The sequence below is a fragment of the Palaemon carinicauda genome, chromosome 37, assembly GCF_036898095.1.
Source record: "Palaemon carinicauda isolate YSFRI2023 chromosome 37, ASM3689809v2, whole genome shotgun sequence".
In the NCBI taxonomy this organism is placed as follows: Eukaryota; Metazoa; Arthropoda; class Malacostraca; order Decapoda; family Palaemonidae; genus Palaemon; species Palaemon carinicauda.
The window spans coordinates 32814015-32834416 of NC_090761.1; the positions used below are offsets into that span (position 1 = coordinate 32814015).

The 20402-nt window shown below is 44.3% G+C and overlaps 1 protein-coding gene across 1 annotated transcript in view; it reads left to right on the top strand.

The window, feature by feature from the left end:
• LOC137629259 (5'-3' exoribonuclease 2 homolog) overlaps positions 1-20402 on the top strand; it is a 78146-nt gene that overhangs the window by 17761 nt on the left and 39983 nt on the right. The window contains exons 4-6 of the mRNA XM_068360520.1: positions 3353-3559; positions 12914-13011; positions 17973-18155. Coding sequence (XP_068216621.1) covers positions 3353-3559; positions 12914-13011; positions 17973-18155 — 488 coding nt within the window. The remainder of the gene's footprint in view (positions 1-3352; positions 3560-12913; positions 13012-17972; positions 18156-20402) is intronic.

Below are 20402 nucleotides of genomic sequence, written 5' to 3' on the forward strand. Positions count from 1 at the left end.
CTACTTCCGAGCAGGAAGTTTCTTCGGGTGAAGTGGGGTGCCCAGGTGTTACAATTCAAGGCCCTGTGCTTCGGTCTTTCAACAGCCCCCCAGGTATTCACGAGGGTCTTTACGACGGTCTCCGTATGGGCCCACAAACGGGGCATTCGACTCATCAGATACCTGGACGACTGGCTACTCCTTTCATCCTCAAAGGAAGACTTGAAACAGTAGGGTGAAGATCTTCTACAATTGTGCAAAACCCTGGGCATCGTGGTCAACTTGGAGAAATCGCAGCTAACCCCATCCAACAGGATGACGTACCTGGGAATAGTCCTGGATTCATTACAGGTCAAGGCATTCCCATCCACGTACAGGCTGGACAACCTGGATCGAGTGCTCCTGCCCTTCCTTCTTGGTCGCCCCAGAAGAGCGAAGGATTGGCAGAGGTTGGTAGGACACCTGGTGTCCTTAGAGAAGCTGGTACCTCACGGGAGACAGAACCTAAGGGTGGTTCAATGGAACTTAAAAGAACATTGGAACCAGAAAAGTTCCCTGGACATTGTGGTGCCACTCCTTCAGGAGACCAGGAAAGCCTTGGAGTGGTGGCAGGATAGGTCACACACCCTAAGAGGGAGGCCACTGTCCTCCCAACCTCCGGAGGTCCTTCTCTTCACGGACGCATCGAAGGAAGGGTGGGGAGCCCATCTCCGGGAAAAGACAGCAAAGGGGACGTGGTCAGAAAGGGAGAAGTCCCTACACATAAATGTCCTGGAAATGAGAGCGGTCCAAGAAGCCTGCAACCACTTCGAGGAGGACATGAGAGGGCAATCGGTGGCCCTAATGTCAGACAATGCAACGGGGTGGCTTACGTGAAGAAGGAGGGGGGGACTGAGATCAAAGGAGTTGTGCGAACTAGCCCTTCAAATCCTAAAATAGGCGGAACAGAAGGACATCATCCTGACGGCAAGGTTCATTCCGGGGAAGAACAACGTCCTAGCAGACGGCCTCAGCAGGGCGGGGCAAGTGGTAGCGACAGAATGGTCCCTACACCCACAAGTGGCAAGCTACATTATCCAGATGTGGGGATCCCAGTAATGGACCTTTTGCAACAAGGTTGAACGCTCAACTCCCCGTATTTTGTTCTCCTGTCCCAGATCTGAAGGCGGCAATGGAAGACGCCTTTCAGCATAAGTGGGACGGTCTAGACGTATACGCCTTCCCCCCTTCTCCCTGATAAGACAAGTCCTCAACAGAGTAAGGGCAGCAACCAACCTAAGGATGACTTTGGTAGCGCCTTGGTGGCCGGAGAGAGAATGGTTTGTGGACCTAAGGAACCTCACCATTCTACCTCCTTGGCCCCTGCCCGACAGGTCAGACCTATTAAAACAACCACACTGTCAGCGGCTTCACAGAAACCCGCAAGCCCTTCGTCTTCACGCCTGGAGGTTATCCAGCGACTCCTGAAGAAACAAGGGTACTCCGGCAAGACAGCTAGGAGGATGTCGCTGTACCTGAGGAAATCATCCACAGACGTCTACCAGTCTAAGTGGACGGTATTCATGAAGTGGTGCAGGGGCAAGAAGATAGAGCCCTTAGAAGCGTCAGTGCCCGTGATAGCAGACTTCATGGTACATCTCAGGGATGAGTTAGCCATGTCAGTCCCAGCGATTAAGGGAGTTCGGGCGGCCCTGGGTCAAGTCTCTCTTCTCAAGGGCATAGATCTCGGCTCCTCCAGGCATATCTCCATGCTTATCAGGGCTTTCGAACAATCATGCCCCCCTTCCGCCCCTAGAATCCCGAGTTGGGACTTGGCGTGAGTCCTAGATATGCTACGGAAACCACCATTCGAGCCATTAAAGGACATTGATGACAAGAATCTCACGTTCAAGGCGGTCTTCTTGCTAGCATTGGCCTCAGCTAAGAGGGTGGGCGAGCTACACGGACTGTCATTTGAGGTGGAGCACTCTAGGGGATGGAAGGAGGTAACCTTTAAGTTTGTCACATCCTTCGTCGCCAAGACTCAGAACCCCTCGGTGTGGGATCCGAGGTTTGAGAGCTTTTCTATTCCGGCAATCCCGAATAAAGGAAACCCGGAGGACCTAAAATTGTGCCCGGTCAGGGTTATTAGGAAATACCTTAAGAGAACGGCAAACCTCCGCCCGTCTATTAAGAATCTCTTCGTCTCATGTGGTAAAACGAAGAAAAACATATCCAAGAATACGGCTTCATTCTGGCTCAGGCAAGTGATCATGCAAGCCTACTTAAAGGAAGGACTTCCTACACCGGGGAAACCCAGGGCTCACGATGTTAGGGGCATTAGCACCTCCCTAGCATTCGAAAAGAACACGTCAGTAGCTCAGGTTCTTCAAGCGGGAACTTGGTCCAACCAGTCGACCTTCACTGCACATTATCTCAAGGACTGTACGAGAAGGTCCCTAGATGGGTTTTCCATCGGGCCGGTCATCTCAGCCCTTCATTCGGTTTGACGGCTCAAGCCCCAGGCTCAATCGCGAAACATAAAGAATCTAGACACAAGGATCTGAGTTCTATTTTTTCCCATTTCTCACTTTTCTCGTACTATCAGTCGTCATCAAGAATATCGCTCATTACACAAGTCTAAAATTCGCCAATATCAAGCACAACGAAGACATTGCAGAAGGGTAAGTGTTATATCACACTTAATGAGTCTCTTGTGTAGTTTATCCTACTGTCCATCGGGGTCAGGGGTTAAGGGCACTCCCTCCTCCTAAGGTGTAAGTCTCCTAAGAAAGTGTTTCGAGGTAAGTCTCTGTGTCGGAACAAATCACAAATTTTAAGTAATTTGTATTTTTCCTAACATATTTACCGAGAAACAATTTCGAGTTATGGCCCCCCCAACCGTCCCCGCAGTGCCTCACTGACCTCGTAGTATTGTTCCTTACATAAAACTTACTGCCGGGTCGTTCTTAAAGCCACGCGACCTTCATCGGGCATTGCCCCCAGGTCACGTTCTCTCCCGCTAATCAGGACACTATAGAACATGGAGATAGGGTAAACTACACAAAACTCTGGTCGTCTGAGAGGAGTTACCAGTAACCTCCTAAGAAAGTGTTTCTTGGTAAGTATGTTAGGAAAAATACAAATTGCTTAAAATTTGTGATTTTTCTCCTTTTGTCTGGTGTCCTTGCATTCTTACATGGCTTATCTGAGTTAATCTTTTCCTGCCCATATTTTCACATTTCATTTAGAAAGCAAGTTTTACGAGCCAGCCTCTTTGAGTATAAATCAAACAGACTTCTGATAAGTTGTTATGGCTATGGTATTTAGATGGATTGCAAGTTAGCTATTATAAGCAAACTTTATTTATATATATATAATTTTTTTCTTTTAGGTCATGAAATGGTTGACTGCCTAGGATTAGAAGGTGATTCTGCAGGAAACGAACCAGAGAAAGTTTATGAGGAACAGAGATACATATTTGTTCGGTTGAATGTTTTGAGAGAATACCTAGAAAGGGAACTTGGTATGCCAAATTTACCTTTCAAATATGATTTTGATCGAGCCATAGATGATTGGGTCTTCATGTGTTTCTTCGTAGGTGAGTACAGTGTTTGTTGGGAATGCCCTAATTTGATTCAACTGCTAATTATGAATTATGAAAAGAAACCCCCTCAAAGCAAGTTTCTCAAACCCCTTCTTTTTCAATTTATAGAATTGTGCTGGAATTAGCCAGTTTTATGGTTATAGAATTTTCTTAAAGCTCTCAGCCCTTCATAAAGTAGAAGAAAGGCAGCATGGGTCACATGCTAGTATACGCTTGTAGGGGTTGCTACAAAGTCTTGGTACTAACAGTATCATTGCTCATGTCACCTAACCTATGTTATTTTTAAACTTAGAAAGGCTTGTGTCATTTGTTGTAAAAAACAGAATTTTAATAAAAATTTGTTATTTCTATGAACCTCCCATGGTAGAAAGAGAGAAAGAGGCGTAATATAAATGTAGTTTATGTGAAAAAAAAAAAACCAAACACGGTTAAGAATAATAAATGTCGCTACCTAGAAATCCCAAACAGACAAATATAATACTCAACTTGGGAGCAGGGATCTCTAAAATGTCGGACATCTTCCAAAAACGCAAAACAAAACACGTCTGACCAACGCAAGTGCTGAGGAGGAATGAGGATGGGGGGTGGGGAGATGTAGGGGTAGAGAGGGGGGATGTTGCTGAAGGAGAGGTTTAATTGGTGAGGGATCTATGGTCGTGGTTCAATCACGCCCCAGTTTTCTATACCGACACTCAAAGAGTGAGCGAGCTAGGTTTATTCCTGGCATTCCATGCATCTCTTTTTTTTTTTTTTCTCTCTCTCTCTCTCTGGTATACTCAGTAATAACTATGCCTTAGAAATGGGGCTAGAGGAGCATTTCACTGGGCGACACAGGTTCCTCGCCCAGAAATAGATTTGTCCTTCGTCAAAATCCCTTTTATGGGAGAAACAATCGATTGTTCGTTCGTCGGTTGTCCCACCTTATGTGTACTTGGGCCCATTTTTGTATGAGCATTTACTGGATAACTCGCATTTTTATACCTAGTTGCTTGAAAATAGAAAATTTCACTTAAATGTCAAATACTGCATAGAATGTCAATGAATGTAATTGATTACAGTAGGTTAACTTTTGCATTCTTTGGTGTAGATTAAGAGTTCCTTCCTTTACTTATACCAGATGTCTCTGTAACTCGCTGCTCAAAACAAAATGCAACCCTTTTGGTTGATGTGCTTGACTGTAAGCAGATATTGTAAAACTTGATCTTCTTCATTCCAGTTTTCTTGAGGCTAAACTAACTAGTTGAGGTTTTTGGTCCTTTGAAATTAAAATACTTTTGATGCTTATGGAAGTGTAGCACCCAAATGTCATTTTTCTTTTGTTTTTTATAAAACCACTATTTTCTTAGCTCTTAAGTTGTCTGTTATTTTCCGCAAATAAGCAAGAAGAGGTTATTTTGCACATGTTGAATAATTGATATTGTTACCTCATAAGTTTATGGTAGTTCTTATACCTTCTGATTATAGTCAAATTTCCGTAAATCCCATATTACCTGAAGTTTTATAATGTGTTTTGGCAAAATGTATAAATAGATATGCTGAAGGTAATAAACTGTTCCCTAGTTTGCAATTTGGCTTTTGCAAAAGCCTTGGAGCATTTGGTGCCCTTCTTATAATTTCCAATGCTGTACAGAAATCCCTTGGTTATTGTCAGGAAGTTTGTATGATTATCCTCCTCAACATCCAGTCTCTGCATTGAAAGTGCTTCTTAACTATATACAACAACATTAAAATTTTAGGTGCGATTTATTATTGTAAATTTACTTATAAGAAACACATTTGTATTGATTTAAAACATTATTATTATTATTAGAAGCTAAGATACAACCCTAGTTGGAAAAGCAAAATGCTATAAACCCAAGGGCTCCAACAGGAAAAAATTGCCCAGTGAGGAAAGAAACAAGGAAATGAATTTACTACAAGAGAGTAGTAGAATCAATAAAAAATATCTTAAGAACAGTAACTTTAAATTTGTTCTTTCATATATAAACTATAAAAGCTAAAAAAAAAAAACAACAGGAAGATAAATCAGATGGATCAGTGTGGCTGAATGTACCTTAGAGCAAGATAACTCTAATCCAAGACAATGGAAGGCCATGGTACAGAGGCTATGGCACTACCTGAGACTAGAAAACAATTCCTTGATTTTGGATAGAGACGACTGGGGAAATATAACCGAGGCACTTTGTGTCAATAGGTGTAGGAGGATATGATGAGGGTGAAGATAACCTTTTTTGTGGTCCTTGAAAGGGGCAATTAATGATGTACAATATGTAATAGGTTAATATAAAAATTATTTGATTTGTTCCGTAACCGAAATACAAATCACGCTATTTACAGAGAGGGGGGGGTTACCTTTTAGCGCAGCTGAAATGGCGAGCCATTAGAATTTAACGAGGGTGTATTACCCCCGCGCTAGTTAGCGGGGGGGGGGGGTAGGGGAGTGGTAGCTAGCTACCCCTCCCCCCCCCTCTCACACAGATGAATGCTCACTTTCACTTTTGGCTCGGACTGTGACAGACGTCTCTGTCTTGGTCCTCTCTTGGCAGCCATTGTTTGTTTTATCTTTACTTAATCGCATACTTTTCATTTACTCAATATATATGTAAACATGTTTTCATGTTTGTATATATATTTGAGTATAGAAATAAGTAAGTTTCCTTTTCAGAGTTGTGTGTGTAGTGTGCGATATCTACGTGGAGTCCTCGGCAGTTGGCCTCCACGGCGTAATTTTATGGGTAGCGATCGAGTTTGACTTATGTCTTTCTCTCTCTCTCTCTTGAGGTCGTTCACCCTTTTACTACGTGTTACTACGCCCTTGTAGCTTCCTTTCCGTGTGGGGGGGTTGCTACGCCGTACGTTTGTCTCAATTAGTTATGAATCTAATTGTAGTTGTTTTTTTTTTGTTTTTCAGCTTGTAGAACGATTCCTTTCGGGGTTTTCGTTCTTTCTTTAGTGTTCATTCTTTTTTTAAATTACATAATTACATAGTTACATAATTATAATTGTTATAATTCATTTTTGGTTACAGCTCTCCTTCCGTGAGTGTAAGTGGTTGTGAGGGCACGTGCCTGTTGTGTAATTCTTGTTTCCTTTCCCTCGGGATTCCTTTTCGGAGCCTTCCCGGGGGAATGAATGTGTACTAATATTATTTGTTTTATTTTTTTACAGTTACCGATCTAGTTCGTTTCTGTAATATGGCAACGGTGTGAGCTGTCTTGTTGAGTCCTGGGGATTCGGCTGTTGCTGCCTCCCCCCTTGTATTTTCGTCAGGGGCGTGTCTCCTTCTACTGGAAGTACTCCCGTGACGACGGACAGCTCTCCAGTTCATTTTAGAACTCTCAGGAGGCTTGCCTCCTTGGGCGGGTAACTTTCCTTCCGAGGGAAGTTTTTCCTGTCCAGGCTTGAGTTTTTCCCCTTTTGGGGGGGTTCTTCTCTTGCCTTTTTTTCGTGCGACTATGCTCTTGGTGCTGAGCGGTCACACCTGCAGTTTCGCTCAAGGGGCTGGGCAACTGCAGGAGCCCCTCTTCGGAGGATTGCTCCTTTTAGGTCACTGGCTGACCAGTCTCTTCTACGAAGTGTTTCTCTTTCGTTCGCGAGAGAGTACACTCATAGAGACTCCTCTTCGGAGGTTTCTTCTGTTGCTGTTGCTGTTGGCCTCCCTCGCCGTAAGGCCCACCGTCCGCCTCGTCGTAAGGGCCTCTCATCTCCCTATAAGGGTGCTTGAGGCGCCTTTTTGAATCTCCGTTTGCAGCCTACAACTCCTTTTTCTCGATCTTCCGCCTTGGTGCAGATGGACAGCAGTCTGATCTCGTCTTCCGACGGGCAACGGTCTTCCCGACGGACAACGGTCTTCCCGACGGGCAGCGGTCTTCCGACGGACATCAGTCTCCCGGCGGACAACGATCCCTTCGGGGCAAAGGGTTGCCTCCCACGGGGGTTCTTCCCTTGCGTGTCAGGGTTTCCCTGCGCGCCCTTCTGCTGTGTTCTCTCCTGCTCCTGCTCAGTGTTAGCGCACAGGCGCTCTTCTGTTCATCAGCGCTCTCCTGTTCGTCAGCGCTTTCATGATGATCATCCCTGCTGTTCCTGTTGGTTCCTGTTACGCGCTCTGTGCGCCCACGTTCGCCCTCGCGATCTAGAACTTCGGTTCAGGTCGGGGTCAAGGACTCTTCTTCTATGCGCAGGCTTCCACGCGTAGCCTTCTGCTCGTCAGCGATCATCAGCTCGCCAGCGATCACCTGTCTCTCGGCGATCCGGATCGCCCGCGTGTGTTACAGCCGGCACGCCAACGTTCTCGCGACCGCTTGCCTGTGCGCCTGCGCGACCATTCGCCTGCGCGCCCACACGCCCACGTGCCTGCACGTCTACGCTCATGCGCGTCCGCGCCCATGCTCTCCAATGTTCGCCCACACGCGAACCAACGGTTTTCCATCGCGCGGACGGATGGTGTTCCGTCGCGCGGACGGATGGTGTTCCGTCGCGCGAACTTACAGGGTTTCTTCGCACAAACATCGGCTTATTTCTAGCAGTATCCATTGCTCGTCTATGGGTTATCGCTCGCCGACCACCAGCTCTCGCCCTTCCTACCACGCTCGCCCTCCTTCTGCGCTATTTCGCTCACCTTCGTTTGCGTTACCGCGCATGGGCGCTTCCACGTTCGCCCACGCGAAAATCTTTGAATTACCGTCGTGCGAGCTCCAGGGCGATTGCGACCACGATTCCTAATGGGGTTTTCGCAGCATGGCCAGCCTGGCGAGTTCTTCTGGAGCGTATTTTCCAGAGCACGGCCTCACCCCGTAAACGCAGAGCATGGCACTTGCAAGAATAGGAGAAACTTAAGGGAGATCTGAGCAACACTCCTCTTTCCTGAACCTGGGTTAGCCCTTCCCCGTTATTCCCTGGAAGGATTTTTGGCGGGGGGTCTTTCCGTTCGAGATTTCTCCATCGGACAAGGGGTGACTGCTTACCCCTTCCTCTGGGAGCTTACCAGGTTCTTTCCCTCCTCGGTTACGGCCCGAGGTTTGGTTCAAGGAAGCTACAGGAAGATCATGGGTACTTTCCTCCTCTCGAGCTCAGGCACCTTGGCCTTTCGTCGTTAAGTATCTAACTTGCGGACAAGCTCGATGTTGTACCATCTGGACGCGCTGACTGAGGGCTTCCTTCGGGTATCTCATCTGTGGAGGTCGACGACCTCAGACACCCTTCCATCCTTGAGAAGAGTTTGTTTGTGCCCAAGGACAGAGACTTAGACAGCGGCTGTGCGGAGGAAATCGACTTCCGTTTTCACTCCTCCAAGGCGATTTCTTCCAGACTCTGCAGGGCTCCAGCGCCCTTTTCTTTCAACCACGTCGGCCTAAGTTATCGGCTACGACAACTGGGACAAGGTGTCCAATTGCAGTTTCCTCCTGTCAGGAACAGATGGCAAGGGAGACTCTCCCGGGGGGGCATAGTCGTAAAAGGAGTTCACGAACTCTAGGCTTGCAGGTTTTTCGCTGGGAGGATGCTTAAGGTTACTCATCCAAATGACAGCTTCCCGATGCCCATTCCCGCACAATCTCTGTGATCAGCCAAGGATATCGCGCCTGCCGTCTCTGTCAGCGAATTCAGTGTCTCTGAACCTCTATGCCATAGCGTCAGCAGAGTTGCCCGGTTGGGCAGAATGATCCATACCTTAGGTGAAGGTCTTCCTTAGGATCATCGACGGCTTCACCCCCGGCCTCCTCAGTCGATCCATTCTTGTAAGGAAGGATCTGAGAGGGGATGTCCGTAGTCGACCTCTCAGCCCTGATCAAGTTTGTCGAACAAACTTCGGCCAGCGTAGACCAGCAGAATCGATCAGACTGGTAACGAGGCGACAGGACTCCTTAAACCCTGGATCGTAAGGACGGGTACTTTCAGTTTCCATTCCATCCATCTTCCAGGGTGCTCGTCGAATTCAGCCTAGACTGCAAGTATTCCTGCTTATGATGCAGTGTGGCTATCCCGCCGTGGCATAGCAGGTTGGTTTCCCCAGAGAACTCTCCCTGCCTTCCTCTTGGCCGCTCAGGTGCAGGCTTCCGCCTCCTCTGCTTTTTGGAGGGCTGGTCAACTCCGGTAGGCTCGGGTTCGACCTTCTTCAGCGCCGGGACAAGCTTCCGGATGCTTACCATGAGTGGGCTCATGGTATTTTGCTTGGAGCCCTCTCTTCCTCTGCCTCAACATCTGGAGTATCTGGCCATGATATTGAGTCAACGGCCTTACCACGTTGGAAACCCCGCTTCTCGTCCGTCCAGCGAGGTTAAGCAACGTCGGTACTTGGATGAGTGACCACCTGGGGACGCCAGATTCTGTTACCACATCCTCCGAGCCTTCCTTTCGGTTGACTGTGGCAAGACTGAGCAGAGTCGCAGTACCTGTTCTCAGTCAAGCAGAGCTTTCAGCCCTACCTTGGAACGTTTCCTAGTTCTCCTTTCCTCATTGACCCGTCTATAGTCCGAACGATCGCCTCAGGATAAGTTCCATGTGGGGCGATCCAAGTTCCGGTGGCTTCAGGCAATGTTTAACCGGACTTCCTGGCTCCTATGGGACCAGTGGAACTATTAGACCTGCAATGGGTGTTGACCTATGGAGCCTCTTGATGGTAGTGGATATTCTCGTCCTTTCCCCACATTCTTGATGCTGTTCTCGGACTCGTCAGAGGAAAGGGGGGGTCTTGTTCCGGTCCAGGCCTATGGTCAAGACCTGAAGGATACCTCTCCATCATTCAGGCAGGCTTAGGGGCCTTAGTCTGGCCCCTCTACAGATCCTACAGCTCCTGGCGAGTCGCCCCGTGCGCGTCGACTTCATGATTCTGGCGTATTCTAACCAGCAGGGGACGCATTTTCACACCTTCACATCTTGCAGTAGAGATACCGGGATGATTGAGATTCTCTCAATACCACCATCGGCTCTCTCATTCCAGGCAGGGGAATGTTCTCTCCGACTATCCGAGCAGAGCCTCGTAGAGAGAGTGTACCTGGGGGTCTTTGACCTTGGGTGACCAGCAAGTACTGGTCTGGGGGACCTGATCGCGACAGCTTGGAACCTCAAGCTTCCGCTATTCTTCCCCCCCGTCTCAGACCCCGAGACTCTGGCAAGATGCATTCCGGTGATGGTGGGACAACTTCGACGCCTGCGTCTTCCCTCCTTTTTGTCTGTGGAGAATGGGTCTCAACAAGACCAGGTTGTCTGTCAACCTTTCAATGGGAGAGCTCCACTGGGACTATGCGCAGAACGGTTTCTGGACCCTCTGCTTCTCCTGACGGAACTCCCGGGAGAGCTTCTCCCACGGCGCAGACTACTCAAGCAACCACACTGCGACATCTCTCCCGAACCGGGGCGTCGCTTCGGCTTCATGCCTGGAGACACTACGCCTCCTCCTCAAGAAGAGACAACCGCTACAGACGCGGTACGGAGGTCGCGTCATCTGCGATAGTCATCCACAGGGGTCTCCCAGGCAAAGTGAAGAGTCTAAGGTGGTTGGTGCCGTGGGAGATATACCTCTTCCCTTGAGGCCTCTTCTCCATCAATAACGGTCTTATTGCCTTTCGGCGGGAGGAAACTCCTTTCCGCTCTCGGCAATGAAGCCTGTCGCTCAGCCTTTCCCTGACCTTCAGGCTTAAAGGAATAACTTTTTCCTGCCCGCTGGATCTATCCTCGCTCATGCGAAGCTACGATCATCCCTGTCCTAGTCGGAGGAAGACCTCCAACTTGGAGCATGGCTCGGACTTTTAGTCCTTTAAGAGATCTTCTCAAGACCCTTTACGACAGGCCTCGGATTGTATTCCGCCTTGGGTCTCCTGCTCACTCTGGCCACGGCCAGTGTATAAGCAATCTTCTTGGTCTCTTACGACTCCCCCCTTTCTAAGGAAGAGGGGAAGGCAACATTCAGGCTCGCTCCTGAGTTGTTGGATAGACTCAGAATCTGGGGGTCCCGGCCCTTCGGTCCGATTCATTCAAGATTTCGAGTCTCCAATCTGTATCTGATGTCCCAAGACCTTCTCTTTCTTGCCAGTAAAGGAATCGAGAGGTTAGCGCTGGGAACAGCTGCAGTTTGTCCTCAGTTGCAGCCGATTTGGGAGCACAAGGAGGACATGGGGGAGAGTCATCAGTATACCTCTTCAGCCCGGACTCAAGGACATTCATCTCGACCTGTCTCCAGACCCTCCCCCGTCACGTCGCCCTACAGCACGATGTTGGATACATCGCAACGTCCCTCGCCTTCGAGTAATACTACTCTGTGATGCAGGTGCTACAAGCTGGAGTCTGGAAGTGTCTAATGACCTTCGCAGCCCGCTTCCTGCAGGGCGTGACCCACAGGAGTCTCGATACGTTTTCTATCGCTCTGTGGTGGCTACACAACAGCTGGTCTAACCTTAGGCTCCTTTTTGGACAGGTAGCAGAAGGTTAAGGGCATTGTTATCAGGTTTTAGTCTGCATGAACGATAGAAGTATGTCTGGCCCTTACTTCTTTCTTCATCATCCCCTCTACGGGGAAGCAGCATCCTGGTCTCTGCATAGCTGACCTCGAACCTCTGGAGGTAAACCATGCTTCCTTGTGTTCCGAGTATTGAGTCAATACTGTCGCGTCCCCCATACCCTGACGAGATGGTATTGGGAAAGTCCTAATCCAGAGTTCCTTCTGGAACTCCAGATCAACTGCCTAGGACGGGTCACACTTCTTCCTTCACACACAAGCTTACGTAGGCCACATGGTTCCTTGCGGAGCAAGGAACTTGTGAGGTGCAGGGACTCCTTTTCTCGAGTGCGACTCACTCGGATTCTGAGTCCCCGGGTAAAGCCAAAGCCAGTATGGCTGGGGACTTTCCACCCTACCTAAGGGGTAAGTCACCCTCTGTAAATAGCGTTGTTTGTATTTCGGTTACGGAACAAATGACAAATTCGAAGATAATTTGTATTTTCCCTAACCATACAAACCTTAGCTATTTACACATATTTGCCCGCCAGCCCTGTCCCCCAAGACAAGTCTTACCTCTAAGTGAAAGTGAGCCTTCATCTGTGTGTGAGGGGGGGGGGGAGGGGTAGCTAGCTACCACTCCCCTACCCCCCCGCTAACTAGCGCGGGGGTAATACACCCTCGTTATATTCTAATGGCTCGCCATTTCAGCTGCGCTAAAAGGTAACCCCCCCCCCCCTCTGTAAATAGCTAAGGTTTGTATGGTTAGGAAAAATACAAATTATCTTTGCATTTGTCATTTTTATTATATATGTATAATAATAAGTAAGGTTACTGTGTAGTAGACAGTGATTTTATTACAGTATTTGTTTTCTAGATTGCCTGATTTATCATTAATAATTTTCTTTTTGTTTCAGGAAATGATTTTCTTCCCCATCTTCCATCTTTGGAAATCAGAGAAAATGCCATTGATCGTCTTGTAAACCTTTATAAAGATTGCTGCTATAAGACAGGAGTAAGTACTTGTTTGTTGATTTTATAGGTATTTTTTCAATGAATCTTCCCCAATATTCATATATTGTATGAAGAGTGAACTTTTGTTCCTACATGTATACAAGCTTGCAAGTGGTTTTTATGATATGATTTTCAATACAAGTGGTGTCATATTAGTGGAGAAAAAGCTTTATAATTTTTTTTAAATTAAGATTTTTGCTAATAAAAAAATTTTTTTATCAAATAACTTGAAATTTTATATAGTGAAGGTAATATATATGTCTAAAACCCATAGAAATGGTGTATTTTGAATACTGTAATTGAAAAAAATAAAGGCAAGGCATAGCGGAGGTCCTTAAAAAGCCAGTAGTTTTGAAACGGGGTGCCATTCCTAGGGCCATGGGAATGTTGGTGTATATTAGGACAGATTACCATGCATCTCATAAGTCCTGCTATGATTGTGGATTTCATGAGATAGAGGTACAGTAATAAAGTTTGTGGCAGGCATAAAAACTTATTTGTGTTCGATCTACCGGAATCCAGACATGGACGATTCCATCTTCAACTCATTTCTTACCCTTTTGGCTAAGATCATACATACATACATATACCAAAGGCACTTCCCCCAATTTTGGGGGGTAGCCGTCATCAACAATGAAACAAAACAAAAAGGGGACCTCTACTCTACGTTCCTTCAGCCTAACCAGGGACTCAACCGAGTTCAGCTGGTACTGCTAGGGTGCCACAGCCCAACCTCCCACATTATCCACCACAGATGAAGCTTCATAATGCTGAATCCCCTACTGCTGCTACCTCCGCGGTCATCTAAGGCACCGGAGGAAGCAGCAGGGCCTACCGGAACTGCGTCACAATCGCTCGCCATTCATTCCTATTTCTAGCACGCTCTCTTGCCTCTCTCACATCTATCCTCCTATCACCCAGAGCTTTCTTCACACCATCCATCCACCCAAACCTTGGCCTTCCTCTTGTACTTCTCCCATCAACTCTTGCATTCATCACCTTCTTTAGCAGACAACCATTTTCCATTCTCTCAACATGGCCAAACCACCTCAACACATTCATATCCACTCTAGCCGCTAACTCATTTCTTACACCCGTTCTCTCCCTCACCACTTCGTTCCTAACCCTATCTACTCAAGATACACCAGCCATACTCCTTAGACACTTCATCTCAAACACATTCAATTTCTGTCTCTCCATCACTTTCATTCCCCACAACTCCGATCCATACATCACAGTTGGTACAATCACTTTCTCATATAGAACTCTCTTTACATTCATGCTCAACCCTCTATTTTTTACTACTCCCTTAACTGCCCCCAACACTTTGCAACCTTCATTCACTCTCTGACGTACATCTGCTTCCACTCCACCATTTGCTGCAACAACAGACCCCAAGTACGTAAACTGATCCACCTCCTCAAGTAACTCTCCATTCAACATGACATTCAACCTTGCACCACCTTCCCTTCTCGTACATCTCATAACCTTACTCTTACCCACATTAACTCTCAACTTCCTTCTCTCACACACCCTTCCAAATTCTGTCACTAGTCGGTCAAGCTTCTCTTCTGTGTTTGCTACCAGTACAGTATCATCCGCAAACAACAACTGATTTACCTCCCATTCATGATCATTCTCGCCTACCAGTTTTAATCCTCGTCCAAGCACTCGAGCATTCACCTCTCTCACCACTCCATCAACATACAAGTTAAACAACCACGGCGACATCACACATTCCTGTGTCAGCCCCACTCTCACCGGAAACCAATCACTTCATTTCCTATTCTAACACATGCTTTACTACCTTTGTAGAAACTTTTCACTGCTTGCAACAACCTTCCACCAACTCCATATAACCTCATCACATTCCACATTGCTTCCCTATCAACTCTATCATATGCTTTCTCCAGATCCATAAACGCAACATACACCTCCTTACCTTTTGCTAAATATTTCTCGCATATCTGCCTAACTGTAAAAATCTGATTCATACAACCTCTACCTCTTCTAAAACCACCCTGTACTTCCAAGATTGCATTCTCTGTTTTATCCTTAATCCTATTAATCATTACTCTACCATACACTTTTCCAACTACACTCAACAAACTAATACCTCTTGAATTACAACACTCATGCACATCTCCCTTACCCTTATATAGTGGTACAATACATGCACAAACCCAATCTACTGGTACCATTGACAACACAAAACTCATATTAAACAATCTCGCCAACCATTCAAGTACAGTCACACCCCCTTCCTTCAACATCTCGGCTTTCACATCATCCATACCAGATGCTTTTCCTACTCTAGTTTCATCTAGTGCTCTCCTCACTTCCTCTATTGTAATCTCTCTCTCATTCTCATCTCCCATCACTGGCACCTCAACACCTGGAACAGCAATTGGCTAAGATACAAGAAGATAATAGAAAGGCCTCTTTTGCTTTTTGGGGGGATTTTATTGCTCACCATAGGGAGTGGTTAAATTGTTTCTCCTACTAATTGCCATGGCTTAAGAGCTTTGGACTTTGCTTCCGAATCAGTCTGTGAGCATATCATAACTGAAGCTACTCACAGGATTGGTAATTGCTTAGACCTCGTATACACCAACTCCCCCTGGCGTTAAAACAAGTAAGGTTAGTTTTTCAGTTGGGACATCTGATCATGCCTTGATTTCATTAGTGTTGAAGACTGAGCAGCCTGTCCCTGATGTATCATGCTCATGTAATATTTATATAAGATCTTAAGCAGACTGGAATGACATTTTTCTTTGATCTTTTGGGCTTGAATTGATGACAATTGTATGATAGTGTTGATTCTGTTTTTCCTTTGAATGAGAATCCAGTCAACATAATTGATAGCCATTTCCCCTCTCGTGTGCTAAGGTACCGAGTGAAAAAGAAACATGGTTTAGTGATGATTGTAGACGTGCTTATTTAGAGGAGCAGGAGGCGTATCATCATTGGAAAGGTAACCGATCAGATTTGACTAGAAATAACTATACTCAGTTTAGAGCTTTTGCTCAGAGTTTATGCTTCAACTGAAAAGGAATGCAATTTAACCATAAAAGAAACTCTTTCTGGTACAACCTAGGAACATAGGTGGTGGGCTACATTTAATCTGCACTCGTTGGTGTAGATGCAACAGTTCCTCATTTATTTATGCCATATGGCTCTTGTCACTCACTGTCCAAAGGAAAAGGCAACCCTTTTGGCTGATGTGTTTAGACAGTAAGCAGAGTAATAAGAAACTTGAGCATCCTCATTCCTGTTTTCCTGAGGCTAAACTAACTAGTTTGGTTTTTCGATCTCTTGATATACCTTGATGCTTATGGAGGTGTGCCCCCAAATGGTATTTTTCCTTAGTCTTTTTTTTTATAAAGACTGCATTTTTCTTAGTTCTAAAGTTATCTGTTCTTTTGTTAGAAAGAAGAGCTTTTAGCATTTGTTGAAGAAATGGTAATGTAACTCCATTATGTAAATAGGTTTTTGGTGACGCAAGTCCTAATTTCCATAACATTCATAATATCTAAAGTATTAGAATGTCTTGGCACAATGTCTAAATAGGTTTGCTGAAGGTAATCATTTGTTCTCTAGTTTGCCATTTGGCTTTTGTATAGGTCTTGGCACACATGATGCCCTTCTTACAATCTCCAATGCTGTACAGAAATCCCTTGATTGTGGTCTGGAAGTTTGTATGATTGGCCTTGATTTTAGTGCTGCCTTTGACCGTGTTAATCACGAGGCCCTTGTTTTCAAACTCAAACAGTTGGGAGTAGGTCTTTTCCTTGCATCATTATTGAATTTTCAAGCAGTAGATAGCAAAGAGTTATTGATGGGCACCATAGTGAATATAGAAATTTGATTTCTGGTGTTCCTCAGGGTAGTGTTCTTGGCCCACTACTTATCATACTATATACACATGAAATGTGGTTTTACCTAGAAAATAAGCTCGTTGCATATGCAGATAGTGGTACTCTCTTTACATCAATTCCATCCCTTAATAGGGATATAGCTAAAATTAGTGCATGGTGCAAATTATGGGGTATGAAGTTGAATCCTAACAAAACTCAAAGTATTATTGTAAGTAGGTCAAGGACAGTTTCTCAAACTCGGTATGATTTAAAATTTTAGGTGTGATTCTCGACAGCAAATTTACTTTTGAGAAAGACATTAGGTCTGCAATTGCACAAAAAATTGACTTATCGAGAAAGTCTTTTAAGATTTTCGGTGATCAATCTATTCAGAAGTGTTTCAATTCTTTCATTCTACCTTGTTTCTAGTAGTGTTCTCCTGTCTGATCTTCTGCTACTGATTCTCATCTTAATTTGTTGGACAGGAATACGGTCTATTAAATTTCTTATTCCAGATCTAGATATTAATCTCTGGTACCGTTTTTCAATTAGTTCGTTATGCGTGTTGCCTAAGAATTTTCTTAATTCTGACCATCCTTTACATCTTTTTGGTAGATAACTATAAATTAAAATGATTTTTCTTATGTTCTGTAGGTAGCATTCATCCAAATATTGCTACTTTATTTTTGTGTAAATTTGTCAATAGTCCATTGGTTGTAGGGAACTTTATAAAACTTTGCCAAAGATCCAGTTCTTTCAAGAATCCTGGTAGTCACTTACCACTCCCAATTTTTGAAGTTTTACTTTATAGGAAATAATCTTATTAGGATACTTATACCCTAAAATTTATTTCTTAAAAATGCCCCGATGAATCTCATGCCCTCTTTTGTTTGTTCCCTGATCATATATGTACTAAAGTATATATTTTTAATAATTGATATTTTTGTAAGAGTGTAGTCTTAAGAGGGTGTGTGAAACTGGTGTCAAATGCAACTAGCAAAAACCATAGATTTATTTTTTTATAGAAATATTTCTCCGAGTTAAGATTACATTACATCTGTAAAGTTTATTGATATTGGTTTTCATTTCATGAATATCTTTTCAGGGTTGGTTGACAGACAGTGGTTCAGCCAATATGCGTCGAGTACAGATGATTTTACAAAATCTTGGGAAAGTTGAAGATCAGATTTTTAAAAACCGTCAAAAGAAGGAGTTGGAGTTTAAAGCAAGAGATAAGGCACAGAAAAGACAACAAAAAATGGATAAAGAAGCAGCCTATAGATTTTTAGTAAGTTTACCATTGAGTATTTGGAATTATATATAATTTTTGATTTGTCTTGATAGGAAAATTTTTCACTTTATTTTATTTATTTAACACTTTAGATTATTATCAAATCTTTTCATGATTTACATTTCTTGGCAATTTTTTTTTGTTTTTTTATAAAAATCTCTTTTTTTCTTTTTGGATGTCCACCACCTCCCAAAATTGGGGCTAGTGTCATGGTAGATAGATAGATTTGTGATATTTCAAGTTTTAGTATTCAAAGTTGACTATTAAAAAAGTTCCAATAAAGATATTGACCTCAAAATTTTAATCAGTCATATTTCCATTCAAAATTTAAAGTTATTCCCTTGGTCTATTCCAGCCGATTTTACCATGAAAAGATAATTTTATATTTTTGTAGTAAAAATTCATTGTCTAGTTTTGGAAATAATTTTATAAATTTGTGATCATTAGAAATATTGTGATGTAGTTGTAAGTGGAATATTATTGTTGTATTGAAAAAAAAATGCATTGCTATTCAAGTTGTAAGGTAAAAGATGATTGTTGTTGTAAGGTTATTAGTTTTAACCTCCTAAATTACAGAAATATCTTAATTTGGTTACAGAAAATTGATGTGTTAGGAAAGGTGCATGCAGATTAGACGAATAGTACTACACTGTGGTAGACTTGGCAAATATTGTGTATATGCTTTCCATTATTTCTGAATAGGGCCTAAGAACATATGTTATTTTGTATGAATATTGAGAAAATGTTTTCTTTTTAATGAATCTTATGAAAATTTTACTAAATCTGTTCATTTGCATCATGTTTGAATAGTTGTGGAAGTAGTTTGTTTGCAAGTTTGTCCACAAGCTTATAAGAAGTTTTTTCTGAGGGGTAAACGAAGGTATTAATACCTCTCTTACATAAACAAGTCTTCTGCATATTAGTTCCCATACGCAGTAAGTAAACAATCAATAAACCATTTAGCAGTGACTTTGAAATGTATATTTTAAAAGAATTAATTATGAAAATTAGTCTTTATAATATCCAAATAAGTTATTTGAGGTACATACTTTGGCTTGGGTAAGATATATAAATCATTATCTTCGAGATGAAGGAAGCCTACCTAGCCCTCCAGCAGTTTAAAGCTTTAAAGGCCACTCATGATTGGCAGAGGCAAGGAACAGTGACATTGCCCTATCAAGCAGGACAGTGCCCTAGAGACTGACAATATATATAGCACTCAGACCTTCTCTCCACCCAAGCTAGGACCAAGAAGGTCCAGGCAATGGCTGCTGATGACTCAGCAGATACACCTGTAGGCTTCCCCAAACCCCCATCCTTAGCTCACAAGGATGGCAAAATTGTACCGACTAAAGAAACTAACGAGTTTGAAGGGGGACTCAAACCTCACTCTGACGTTCACCAGTCAGGGATGTTACCACATAGGCCACCACAACTCTGGCCGGTCACTTCATAGAATTGATGAGTGACAACACCACAGTAAGGGCTTTCGTAAACAAGCCAAGACCATACCTTTTCACAAGTCCGTATGTCATATAGCAATAGAGATAATGAGATGGACAGAAGATAACTCCGTGTCCCTTTCAGCCTGCTTCATTCCATGCAAACAGAATGTGCTTGCAGACAATCTGAGCAGAGCGAGTCAGATAGTGGGTACCAAGTGATCTTTGAATCATCTTGAAGCCAACAAAGTCCTGACTGTGTGGGGTTCCCCGACTGTGGTCTTGTTTGTGACGTCCTTGAACTTGAGACTACCGATCTACTGGTGCCTAGTCCCAGATCGTCAGGTTCTATGGTAAGATGCATTCCAACAACAGTGGGACAACATCTACGTGTATGCCTTTACCCCCGTTCTATCTAATGAGGAGACTACTCAACAAGACCGGAGTATCCAACAACCTCTCTATGACCATCATAGCTCTGCTATGGCATGATGTTGAGTGATACCCTGACCTTCTGCAACTCCCTCCGTGACACGATCTACTCAAACCTCCACATGTGAACATTTTCCACAAAGCCGTAGCATCACTATGAATTCACGCTTGGAGACTATTTAGCACTTCCTTTCTCAGAGAGGTTTATCGCATGTCCTCTGTGGTTGGTATCGTGGAAGGGGAATCTCTCCCCTCGGTGCCACTATCCCAACAAGAGTCAGGTTCCTTGTTTACATTCGGGAGGAAATGCTCCTCTTGGTTTTGGCACCGAAAGGCTACCGCTCAGCCTTGAGTTTAGCCTTTAAACCAA